Here is a 13,081-nt window from a genome sequence, read left to right as displayed (position 1 = left end):
AGAGGCAGTGAGGTAGCATTGCTCATCTGTTTCCCTCTTTATAATATTTCCTACCTTCTAATTTTGACTCTTTTCTACTATTGTTTTTTTCCTCTCTCCTTTTCCTCTCTCTCTGATTGTCTAATTAATAGACTCTGACCTCCATTGCCTCTGTTACCTTCTCTTTTCCTAGAACCAGTGCCCGCAGCTGACTTCTAGACTTCCTACAGACTTGAAGAAGCCTTTGGCCCCATCATGGCCCATCAACAGTTTACCAGTAAGCTTCAAGAGGAAGTGATTTGCCCCATATGCATGGATATTCTGCAGCACCCTGCTACCATCGACTGCGGGCACAACTTCTGCCTCAGTTGCATCACTCAGAGTGGAGAAGCAGAAGACAGTGTTCTTAAATGTCCCCTCTGCAACAAAATTGTGAGGAGGGACACGATCACGCCTAACTGGCTCTTGGTAAATCTGGTGGAGAAAATCCAATCTATGGAGCCCTCGGAGGTGCAGCCAGAAACGGAAGAGCTGAGATGTCTAAGGCATGGAGAGAAATGTCATTACTTCTGTGAGGTTGATGGCAAGTTTCTCTGCGTGGTGTGTTGTGGATCCAAGGATCACAAAACCCACAACACAACTCTGATAGAAGAAGCTGCCCAGAGTTATCAGGTAGGCATTTGGGGATCCCTTCCCTGTTCCCCCATTAGACCAGGAGTTCAGTGGGGACCTGGAAACTGTCATCTCCTCCCTCTGGGTTTGTACCCATGGCCCCTATCTTTGCACCTGAGTAGAAAATTTGTAGTCAAGCCCAGTAGGTTCAAAAGTCTAAGACTGGAGAACTGATGCTTGTTGCAACCAAGGTATAATGGAGAATGGAAAGAACACGGAATTTCGAGTCGGAGGTGTAGATTCATGTTCAGACTCCTGAACTTTCTGTGGATCCTTCAAGGAGTCACTCTACCTCTCTGAGCTCCAGGTGCCTCCTCTTTAAATGGGGCAAACAAACTGTACTTCTTAAGAGTCGTAGGTATAATAAATGAGAGGTTTGTGGAAGTCCTTTGATAACCCCAAAGCACATCCAAATATTAGTCATATTTTATTAGTTATAATTTATTACCACATTCCCTTCTTGTAGGTCACTTAGGCTTCTGAGTTCTTCCTCCCCCGTCACACCCCAGCCCCCAGCTTGAACAGGAAAGGGGCATCTGTTAATAATGACACAACGACTCATCCTCCATCCCAAGAGATAAGGAGGGCATCATGAGGCCAGGAGATCTCCAGGCACAACTTGCCATGACAACTCTCTCCCCACAGGGGCGGATCCAATCACAAATCGAGGTCTTGCAGCAAAAGGAGAGGGAGATAATTCAGATGAAGGCACAAGGTGAACACAAGATCAATGTCTCCATGGTAAGAAAAAACTCAGGTGTGGGTCTCTCTGTCCATGAGCTTGAAAGCAGAAACGGTATCTCTGCAAAACTCCTAGAATTCCTTATTACACCGACCACTCAAAAAGACCTCATTGACAAAGGAACAGATACAGAATGGGATAGAGTGTAGGAAGGACAGAAAGAATTGTGGCATCAGGGATAAGGGTGTGCTCCAGCCTTCTCCTCCTCTACAGCACTTGGCTTGCCAGTGCTAGCGTCTTCCACGTCCAGCCTCGTGTTGTTGGAGTAGGTTGGCCACTTTGGTCTCCTCCACCTGGGGACAGGTAGTGTAAGGAAAACTGGTGCTGGTCTTAGAATCAGAAATACCAGTTTTAAGACCCATCTCTGCCCCTCACAGTCCCTTACTTACCTAGAAACTGACTTCTCAAATTAGAAAATGAAGACACTATGAACCCACTCAAATATCTGTACCTATTTTGTGGGTGGGTGTGTGTAAAAAGGAAAAAAAAAATCTATGTGAAAGCAGATTATAAACTGAAAAGACTTCTGGAAATATGAATACTTAATACTTAGTTATTAAGTATTAGCTACCTGTCCTTGAAAGCAAAAAATATATGTAAATAACCTAATATGAAAACAAGGCACACAGTAAGGGCTTTCAAAAGCTTGTTGGCCTCCCATTTCTTTCCCTCCATGTCTGCCACTGCATGTTGCTCAGAATAAACTTAATAAAATGATAACATTGAATAAAATGGGATAGAAGGAACTTTGAGGCCACCCTCTCATCTTCTGAATGCCCACTTTCTTGCCCCCAGGCCCAGGTGGACTTAGAGAAGCAGAAGGTCAGCACAGCCTTCAGACAGCTGCGTCAGGTGCTAAAGGAGGAGAAGAGCTTCCTCTTGTCCCGGATCAACTGGCTGGGAAAGGAGATCTCCAAGGGGGAGAAATTCTATGTCACTTCCACTGATACACAGCTGAACTATCTCAGGAAGCTTACGGATTCTCTGAAGTCCAGACAGTGTTTGCCACCAGGCCAGCTGCTCCAGGTGAGTGTCCCTTGGAGACCACGTTGTAAAAACACAGCGACCCCTCCCTGGTTACAGATCAGAGCACTGACCACGTGGCAGGATATCAAAGTTGCCTCTATCTTCCTTCCCCCAGCTCAGTGCTGTCCAATAGAAATTCTGTGTGAACCATAATTTACAAATATATTTCACACAATATATATAATTTAGAAGTACAATGTGAGCTATATGTGTAATTTAGAATTATTTTGCAAGACACAAATATGACTTAAACTTTTTTCTTGTAGCCACATTAAAAGGATAAAAAGACACAGGTAAAATTAAGTGAAATATTTTATTTTACCCAATATATCCAAAGTAGGACTTCCCTGGTGGCTCAGACGGTAAAAGCGTCTGCCTACAATGCAGGAGACCTGGGTTCAATCCCTGGGGAAGATCCCCTGGAGAAGGAAATGGCAACCCACTCCAGTGTTCTTGCCTGGAGAATCCGATGGATGGAGGAGCCTGGTAGGCTACAATCCATGGGGTCACAAAGAGTCGGACACAACTGAGTGACTTCACTTTCACTTTATCCAAAGTATTATAATTTCAATCGTTAACCAATATTTTTAAAGTATTAATGAAATATTTTATGAACCTCTTCCTTTAAAAAAATTGAGTCTTCAAAATCTGGTATATGTTTGGCAGATCTCAGTTCAGACATCATATTTTGAATGGTTGAATTAAATATATTCTGACCAAATCAGTATAGTTGTGGTTAATGGAAAAAGTATTTTACACTATTTCAGTTTTTTTTTTTTAATTTAAATTTGGATTGGTGACTCTCATAAAATTTAAAAATGTGGTTCCTTGTCATACTAGCCATGTTTCAAAGTGTTCAACAGCCATGTGTGACAGGTGGCTGCCATACTGGACAGGGCGGGTCTAGGTGACGCACAGGATGAGCTGAGCTCCCTCCTGAATCCATCTCCCACTCCCACTAGTTCAGAAATCCATTTCTTTTCTTTCTTTTTTAAGAAAGACCACACAAAGCCATTCCAGCCCTTTTCCTGTCTCTCTTCTCCCTTCTCTGGTTTAGTCTCAGAGACAAAACTTATTTTCAAACAGCTCAGTTAGTTCCTCTCAAGGTCTGACCATTTTCCTGCCTACTGGCATGTTGGACACTTCCTGGAGGAACCCTTTGTGGAGATGTTCATATAGGAAGAGAGATGTTCTCATTCCACCTGTTCTGCCCCATGCCCTGCGTGGCTGATACTTCCTCCTTGGTGCCCACGAATCAGCCAGGTGCTAAGACTGTGCTGTTTCTCTTTCTCTTCTAGGACATCAAAACTGCCTTGTGCAGGTATGATTGGCCACCCCAAATGCATTTTGCCCACTGATCTTACAATGCTCAACATACATTCAAATATTCAACATTCTTCCCTCCCAAGTTCCTGTCTACTCTGTCTAACTGCAGTCAGGTACTTAGGCTGCGGCTTAAGCTGAGTTGGTTACTAAAGAGAAGAGCTGTTTTCTTTATGTTCCTATTTCTTCATCACAGATTCTATTTCCCTGCACTTCCTGCGTGACCTCTTGCTCAGTTAGGTGGCTCCTGGGTCCCCTACCCCATCTCTCTGCCTCCTTCCTCTCTGCTTCTTTCTGGCTTATCTCCCATCTGCATTTCCATATCACACTATGCTCCACCTCACCCTGGCCCCATATCCCTAGCCCTGGCCTCCTGACTCTCAGCTCACTATCCTCTGTTTTCCTTCCCTACCCCAAGGCTTCATCACCTCATCCCCACCTCTTTGTCACAGCTCTTCCTCCCTTGCACCCCATCCCTTGATCTCACCATCCAGTTCAGCCATATCTTCCTAGAAGTGAAGGATTTCACTTTCTCAACCCAACCCCTGTTTCAATGGACCTGGAGAAAAAACTCAGTGACATCAAATCACGGCATGATTCCCTCACAGAGAGCCTGAAGAGATTCAAAGGTAAGGAAGAAGCTGTCACCAACTCAGTTCACCTCCCTTTGGGGGATTCTTCCTCCATCACCCCGAGGAAATGGAACTGTAACTCATCCATGTCAGTAATAATTATATAGGACATTTCCAATGCCGGGCTCTCTGCTGGGCACTTTCCAGGCATCTGTATCTTTCTTTTCAGGCATTTCTTGCACTCTGCCTTCATCCTGTTTCATCTGTTTGCCTCCCTGACTCTTCCTGTGAAAGCTGCAAGAGGTTCCCAGGCCTGGCACAGTGACTGGCAGGAAGGTGGTAGACCAGTTGTCTGGTGGGCCAGACCTGGAATTCAATCTATTTCTGACTACAGAATACAAGAAAATAGATTCAAAGTCAATGACGTTTTAGGGAAATCCTTCTTGCAGCCTTGCAGGGAAACAGAAGTCAGACAGAAGTAGATGACTTGGGCTTTAGATATTTGGTCAGATATTTTTCAAAAACATGTCTGGGTTTACAACTAGGAAGACAGCTGGGTATTTGTAAGGACTCCCTTCACAGCAAAGGTTGTGGTTGTCTAAACCAGGAGTAGAGAGAGCTGGATGGAGTTTTCTCCCAGGAAATATCACAAGAGTCTCCTACCCCAAGATCCCTCCCATATGCCTCTGGAAAAACAGGAGCAGGACAATGCCCCCAAGAATACCACTTGTTTAGCTCAGAATCTCCACTCCCCAGACACAGTTTTCGTTCTTAATTTTGTTGTTTTGAACTTTTCTTTTCCCTAGTGACTGCTTTGCTTTGTCCAGCTCTCCCATCCCACGTGGTGTAATCTCATGTAATCCAACAATTCATAGTCATTTCAGGTTTTCATAGTCGTTCCAATTTGGTTCTGAAGTTCCCTGGTGGCCTAGTGGTTAGGATGCTGGCCTTTCACTGCCATGGCCTGGGTTCAATCTCACATAGAAGAACTACAATCTAAAAAATAAAATTAAATAGTTTGGCTTCAGTTTAGAATTTCAATAAAGGGGTTTATTACCTTTTCACTTTGGCACAGGCTGGGATTGGGCATGGAGAAGGGGGCTACAAATACACTCTCTACCTTTTGGCACAGATGAACGTGGTCTGCTGTATTTTCTCCCCCCCCCCCCGCCTCACCCCTACACACAGTCCCCTAACTCCCACCTGGCCCTCTTAGAGTCCGCTGGATGGAGGTGGTGCTGGGGGCCTATTTAGAACACTGGTTTAATCTCCATAGCTGCCTAGTCTGAGGATGGTTGCCTCTTGTTGGGGAATGACTGGGTCTGGGAAACCAGAGGTGGAGGGGGTTGGTGGCTGGAGCCTGAAGGCCCTGGAAGCATAGCATTCCTGGCCAGTGTTTGCTCTGGCTCCAGGTGTGCGGACCCCTCATAAGAAGGTCGCTGAGCATTCCCTATGGCTGGGCTGGTAGCCCTCAGAGGAGATGCCCTGTGTCTCCCTCCACCTATACCCAGGGGTGGCTCTCTCCTGTCCTGGAGCTACAGGGCACTAGAAGGGTACAGAGGCCCAGAGGAAGCCCCTTATCTAGGGGTCCCACTCTATAGCTCTTCCCTTAGTCCAGCACCCCTACAGCAAGTGCAGGCCGGACACAGGCCATTGTCCCTGAGTTATGGGCTCATTCTCCAACCACACAAAGTCTTTTGTCCTCTGCCCCTATTTCCATGAGGGTACACAGACGTTGACAGCCCTCCATGTCTGGGAGATGGGGGCACAGAACTCCCTCCTTGGGGAGAACTGGGACAGAAGGGCACCAAGAGCCTTGGTCTGGAGCTCCCTTGCCTTTCTTGTCTTGAGTCTTCTCTTATCGGGAGGAGAGGGATTGCCACCCAGGCTTTAAGTAGGTGGGACCATCCTTTACCACACCCTGTGCCTGACCTTTTTCTGAAGCCAAAGCATGAGGCCAAACAGCACCTTTGTCCCTCAGCCCTTTCTCAGTTCTTCTCACGGAAGGGACTAGATTTGTGCTGCCCAATATGCGCTTGGGCATTTGAAATGTGCTCCAAAGTCAGGTGTGCTGCTAGTAAAGGAAACATGTCAGATTTCACAAGACTTAGTGTAAAAATAGAATGTAAAATATAGTAATAACTTTTTATAGGTTGAAAGACAATATTTTAAAATAATTATTTAAATAGAAAATACAATTAAAAATTAATTTTATCTGTTTCTTTTTACTTTATTTTTTGTAATGTGACTACTAAGTAAGTAAGTAAATGTTAGTCACTCAGTTGTGCCCGACTCTTTGCGACCCCGTAGACTGAAGCCCACCAGGCTCCTGTGTCCATGAGATTTTCAGGCAAGGATACTGGAGTGGGTTGCCATTTCCTTCTCTGGGGGATCTTCCCAACCCAGGGATTGAACCCTGGTCTCCTGTGCTGCAGGCAGATTCTTTACCGACTGAGCTACAAGAGAAACCCTTCCCTTGTGACTACTAGAAAATTTAAAATGTTATTTGTGACTTGAGTGTATTTCTACTGGACAGTGCTGGGCTAGAGAGCCACTCCAGGGTAACAGAAAGGGCATCTCTCAGAGTTTTACACCTTGGTCCACTAAGACTATGAGAGTCAAGTTCAAGGCATTTGAAAATTGATGCCCGCTGTGTGATAGTGGGTTCCTTGTTCAAACTCTCTGAATTTACTCCATCTCATTCTGTTCTCTCTCCACAGACAATCTCCAGGCTGACAGCAAGAAAGATAAAAACAAATTCCTCAGAGGCATGACTGAGGAAGACAGAAAGAGCTGTAAGTGATGACTGCTCCTGCCATCTGGGGAAAGTGAAAAAAGCAAAGGGGAAGAATTCTGTCTCTCTGATTACACGGAGGCCAAATATAGGTGAATCCCCATTCCTCATCAAGGGAGAAGCACAGGCATATGGATATGTTTTATTATTTTAAACTCAGGTAACTCACAAAATAGAGACTAATCCCAAAATTTAGAAATATTTAAAAGTAACAGAAAATTCTAGGACTTCCCTGGTGGTCCAGTGGGTAAGACTCCATGGTTCTAATTCAGGGGGCATGGGTTTGATCCTTGGTTGGGGAACTAAGATCCCACGTGCTGCACGGCATGCCCCCCTCCCCCCAAAAAAAGTAACAGAAAGTTTCAAATTTATTCCTCCATTCCTCAGAGTAAGGAAAGAAAAGATAAGACAAGGAGAAGACAAAAGCAGCTCAGTCTCTATAGTAGTAGCTGCCATCAGCCATAGGCTGGGTTTCTGGTTGTAAGTCAGATCATGACAGCCCAGGGGAGGGAGACCCCCTGTAACCGCAGCCTATGCCCAAGCCATCAGAGATAGCCCTGCTATCTGACATGGTAACACTAGAAGTACCATTTCTTTAAGAGCCACCATGTGCTAAGCAGTCCACTTCTAAAAGTTCAAAATCTCACTACCATCCTCCTAGATAGGTGTTATTATTGGCAATTTACAATAAATAGGGCCCCTGCAACTTCAGAGAGGTGAAGTAAATTACCCAAGTCACGTGACTATTAAGTGGAAAAGACAGCATTAGAAATCATTTTGCCAAAGCCAGAAACTACACAATGCCTTCCAAAGCCAAGAGCAGAACTTAAGATTCTGTTCCACCAGTGTTTTTCCACCAGAGGAGCTATCAGTGTTTGCACATGGTTAAGTCTCCACTGTGCTCTCTGCCTTGCGGTCTGCTGAATCACATCCCAGGCCTCAGGAAACATTCTAGGCCAGTAGAGTACCCCCCTTCTTTGCAGGCATTGGGACAACCTGAAAGGCTTCCATACTTCTTCATGACCTGGGGGGCAGTCCTTACTGAGAATCACCAATTCTTGTTCTTATTGATGGTGGCAGGCTGTTTGGTTTTTAGTTTGCAGCTTCCAGTTATCGAGACCAACATTGGTTTTCTCTCACCAATTCCTAGGGTACCTGTCAGAGAAAAATGATCCTAAGACGAACAAAACCTCGGAGCCTGAGTCAACCCCTCCAGGTAAGAGTCCTATTCCTGAATGCTGGTGGCTTCTAATGGTGGAGTCAAGGAACCTCCAAGTCTACAGGGGGTCAAATGCTGTCCCCACCCAAGCACCTGGAGGGTATGCAATTAATGGTAAAGAATCCACCTGCAATGCGGGAGTTCCGAGTTCTATCCCTGAGTTGAGAAGATCCCCTGAAGAAGGGAATGGCTGCCCACTGCAGTATTGTTGCATGGAGAATTCCATGGACAGAGGAGCCTGGCAGGCTACAGTCCATGGAGTTGCAAAGAGTCTGATACCACTGAGTGACTAACACACACACACATGCAATTAAAAGGAAAAATTACAATTAGAGGGAAAAAATAACTAAAGTAAGCTTAACCAGTGAAGACAGCTTGTAAGCAGAGGGGTTTTAATAAACTGTTCCTTTATTTATCATTCAGTAAGGCAAGCCCAAGAATTTCTGTTGATCCCCAGCTACTGGAACCGTGTGGGCAGTTTCACTTTCCTGAGTCTACCTCTGATTCCTCCTGCTGGGTCTAGAGCTCGGTAGCACTTTCTGACATTGCTGCCTTGCCCCCACTGACCTCTCTCCTCTCCTTCTCCCTCAAAGTTGACAGAACAACTAAAACAGTGCTGCCAAATACCATACTCTCAATTTCACTCAGCCCACTCTTCCGGAGCCGAAACAGGGCCTCTTTTGTTTCTTATTCACCAAACCTGGACAGCTCTGAGAACCTGGGGAGCCCTGAAGCTACGAATATTGAAGAGCTCAGGACGGTGATAGGTGAGTGGCTGAGAACACGGAAAGGTCCCTGAGGGAGTGGAGATGGGGATGGAGGTGAGGACTTGGAGAAGGAAGCAGGTGTTCTCAAGCAAAAGGAGGACGAGGACCCAGCACTTGGCTTCTGTTTACTGCTTGGCTGTGGTGCCCCCTGGTGGATAAAGAAAGTCACTATAGTTGACTGCTCCGGTCCACTTGTTTTTTCAACTACCAAGGCATCAGTTTAGCCAGGGTGGAATCTAGAGACCAGTAAAAACTACCTGGGCCCCAATCCACCTAAATCATCCTCATGATTCTGACCACTCTTTTTCCTCTTCCCCACATTCCCACATCCTCCATCTCTCCTAAACACCCCATCCAGTAAGGAAACATTAAGTCATATTAGAGTAAGAGGAGGACTTCCCTGTAGCTCAAATGGTAAAGAATCTGCCTGCAACGCAGGAGACCAGGGTTCGATCCCTTGGTCAGGAAGATCCCCTGGAGAAAGGAACGGCAAGCTACTCCAGTATTCTTGCCTGAAGAACCCCAAGGACAGAGGAGCCTGTCAGGCTACAGTGTGTAGGGCTGCAAAGAGTCGGACATGACTGAGCGACTAACACACACACACACACACACACACACACAAGTAAAAGGAAGATTCCTAAGTCTTTGGCAAGGACTGGAACCACAGCTTCTTAAGCCATTGTAGAGGGAGGATGGGGCCTTCTACCTTTGACAAACTATAACTTAATACCCAAATCCAATTAAAAGCATGTGCGGGGCAGACTTCCCCAGTGGTTAAGACTCCATGCTTCCACTTCAGAGGTGGTGGGTTCCAACCCTGGTGGGGGAACTAAGATATTGCATGCTGAGCGCCCACCGCCCCGCCCCGCCTCAAAGTGTGAGAAGGGGGTGAGAAGGGGGCTGACAGTTCCTCCTTCTGCACTCCACCCCTCCACTGAACCCTGTTTTTGAGGGGTTGTACTTCAGAAAACTACTCGAGCTCAGACAATCTGAACCTCGACATCTCTTATACAAGCCTCAAATCTTGTTCTAGATATGAGGAACACAGGAAATGGGGAAGGAAGAGGAGACAGTCTCAGTTCTGAGTGTTGAGATGACACCTCCCCACCACTCTCTCTGAGGGAGACCACCCTCAGAGCTGCATATGGTGAAATTTAGGGATTAACGTCAAGGAGGGGGCGGGGGGCTAGGACTTCTCTGGGGGCAAAGGTGACCTTGACTTCTAGAGAAGGCCATCCTAAAGGGGGCCCGGATGGCTTGACCTGGGGTTGCCCTTCTTTCTCCTCATCTTCCCGCAGACCCACTGACCCTGGATGCGGCTTCGGCTCACCCAGATCTCATCATTTCCCAGGATCTGAAGACAGTGACGCTGAACCCGGATCTTCAGAGAGTCTGCGCTGAGCACACCGACCCCGAGCGCTTCTATCCGTTCCGCTGTGTTCTGGGCTTGCCAGGCCTCAGCTCCGGCTGCCAGACCTGGGAGGCAGAGCTCCAAGGGCCCGGGGGCGGGGGCTGCGTGGTGGGCGTGGCCTCGGAGCTAGTACCCAGGAAGGGCATGCTGCAGATAGAGCCCTTGAGCGGCTTTTGGGCGCTGCGCATCGCGGGCTCCGAGTGCCAGGCGCTCACGGAGGCAGGCACCCGCGAGGATCTCTCGGTCTGTCCCAGGAAAGTGGGCGTCTGCGTGAATCACGAGTGCGGCAAGGTCGTGTTCTACGACGCCACCACGGGCAAGCACCTCTACACCTTCCACGCCTCGTTTCCAGGGCAGATCTTCCCCTTTTTCCGGCTCCTGTTTCCCGGGACCCAGATCACCCTGAGTCCCTAGAGTTGTTCTTTGCTTTCCTCTGCGTCTCCTCCCCGTTACCCCCTCGCTTTGGGATGTGTGGGATGTGTGCGGTAGGGTTGAAGCTAGACTTCCAGGAACCCCTTAGGAAGGTTACACTCTTTGGCTTCTTGATCGAGGCCTGATATCTCTGACATTCCCCCCACGGCCCCCACCCCGCCCTTTACATTTACCTTGTTACTTTCAGTCCCCTTTTCTCCCCAGTATACCTAGGTTGAAAAGGAAGCTTCAAGTAGACAAGACTATTTACTGTCGCATTATGAATCAATAGGTGATAGTTGAAGATTCTGCAATGAGAATGTTGGTTGAGACACAGATTCCAGGAGACCACACACTGATTTGAGGCTGTGGCTTTTCTCCTCGATGTCCTTGAGAGTGTGTGCAGGCTTGGCCCGTCTGGACCTCATCCTTTCGAGGGACCTGGAAAACATGACGCCGGATCGCTGATTGTTGTCTCCCCAGACGACTCAGTCAGGTCTAGACCTTTTGCAAGTGAGGACTGTCTGTCTATTATTTTAGGACGACCTCCAGGATATATTAAGTGAAAAAAAACCAAGATGGAGAATAGTGCACACAGCATGCTACACTTTACCTAAGAAAAGGGGAAATGTAAATATACTTTTTAATTTTGCTTATATTTATTTTTAAAAAGGAAGGATAAACCAAAACCTAACAAAAACACTTACCTTTGGAAGGAGGGGAAACCAAGTGGAAGACACGGAAATTAGGCTTTGGAATTATATAACTGTTTTACATCATTATAAAACAAAATTAAATTAAAACAAGAGAAACCTAACTGTGTAAGTAGTTGGTAGCTTAAATTCTCCGTTCTTAGGAGTTAGTTTAGGTGACTTTAAAACACAGTAATTTAGCTGTATCTCCTTTGTGGAATATAGCCTAATGACAAAAAGAATTGAAAATAAAACTTAAAATCTTCAGTTATCATCTTGGTAATATTTTTGTTGTTATTCTGAATTTATTATGTATTATGTTGTTTAGTCCCTAAGTCATATCTGACTCTTTTGTGACTCTATGGCTTCTCTGTCCATGGGATTTTCCAGGCAAGAATACTGGAGTGGGTTGCCATTTCCTTCTCCAGGAGATATTCCTGATCCAGGGATCCAACCTGTGTCTCCTGCATTAGCAGGCAGATTCTTTACTGCTGAGCCACCTGGGTAGCCCATGTATTATGTATGTGTACATATATACCCAAATATAATAAGATAAAGAAAATAAGCAATTATGTTAACATTACCAGGAACCAAGATTTTCCACCTGAAAGATTAGTTTTCTCTTATGATTATGACATAAAAGAAGAGAAATAAAAACATAGTGATCCCAAATTTGAATTGGAAAATCAAAATGTGATAAACTCATGATGTGTTTTCCTTAAAAAAATAATAAAATGCATTCCTTAGCTTCCTTCACAAAGAAGCCCTATTATTAATAATAATAGCGTAACTGGATGCACTGAGCAAGCCCTGCTTACACCCAGATGAAAATCTTATTATTTCCCGCTAAAAAGAAAATGGCTCCTTGAAGAACCGGCTAATTCTAGGTCTGGGAGAAGAAATACACAAGATGACCCTGGAGCATTTTGTCACATCGGATTGTGAGAAAGCTACTGGGGCCATGTCCGGTTAAAGATGGGACACTTTTAAGCATGAAGGAGGATAATATCTGCAATTAATTAATATATGTCAACTATGCAAAAAAAAAGTTCCACCAGTTCATTATGACAACTAAAAACTCACTGGTCACTTTTGGAAGATGCTAGAAACTGAGGTGTGATGGCCGAGTGGTTAAGGCATTGGACTTAAAATCCAATGGGGTTTGCCCGGGCAGGTTCAAATCCTGCTCACAGCATTCTCCTTTGGGCTTCCTTTGTGACTCAGCTGGTAAGGAATCCACCTGCAATGTGGGAGACCTGGGTTCAATCCCTGGGCTGGGAAAATCCTCTGGATGAACGGAAAGGCTTACCCACTCTAGTAGTCTGGCCTGGGGTTACCAAGAGTCAGACACGACTGTGCAACTTTCACTTTTCTTTCAGAAACCTTTACTTCTTCCCGAACGCTGCTAAATAAAGACACAGTTTTTATGCCACCATTCTTGTACAAATATATCTAAGATCACCAAATGGTTGA

The 13,081-nt window shown here is 45.8% G+C and overlaps 1 protein-coding gene and 1 non-coding gene across 2 annotated transcripts; both read left to right on the top strand.

Annotated features, from left to right (window-relative positions):
- Nucleotides 1-234: 234 nt before the first annotated feature.
- On the top strand, nucleotides 235-10,919 carry TRIM31 (tripartite motif containing 31). The gene is made up of 9 exons (XM_052649588.1): nucleotides 235-651; nucleotides 1,297-1,392; nucleotides 2,189-2,419; nucleotides 3,718-3,740; nucleotides 4,256-4,371; nucleotides 7,035-7,109; nucleotides 8,259-8,324; nucleotides 8,921-9,094; nucleotides 10,393-10,919. The coding sequence occupies exons 1-9, from the start codon at nucleotides 235-237 to the stop codon at nucleotides 10,917-10,919; spliced, it is 1,725 nt and encodes a 574-aa protein (XP_052505548.1).
- Nucleotides 10,920-12,721: 1,802 nt separating this feature from the next.
- Nucleotides 12,722-12,803, top strand: TRNAL-UAA (transfer RNA leucine (anticodon UAA)). Its single transcript has one exon. It is a non-coding gene; the product is annotated as a tRNA-Leu (tRNA).
- The last annotated feature ends 278 nt before the right edge of the window (nucleotides 12,804-13,081 follow it).

Source organism: Budorcas taxicolor, chromosome 11 (genome assembly GCF_023091745.1).
Source record: "Budorcas taxicolor isolate Tak-1 chromosome 11, Takin1.1, whole genome shotgun sequence".
Classification (NCBI taxonomy): Eukaryota; Metazoa; Chordata; class Mammalia; order Artiodactyla; family Bovidae; genus Budorcas; species Budorcas taxicolor.
The sequence above is the reverse complement of the archived record's forward strand: the minus strand, read 5'-3'. Positions and strand labels throughout refer to the sequence as shown.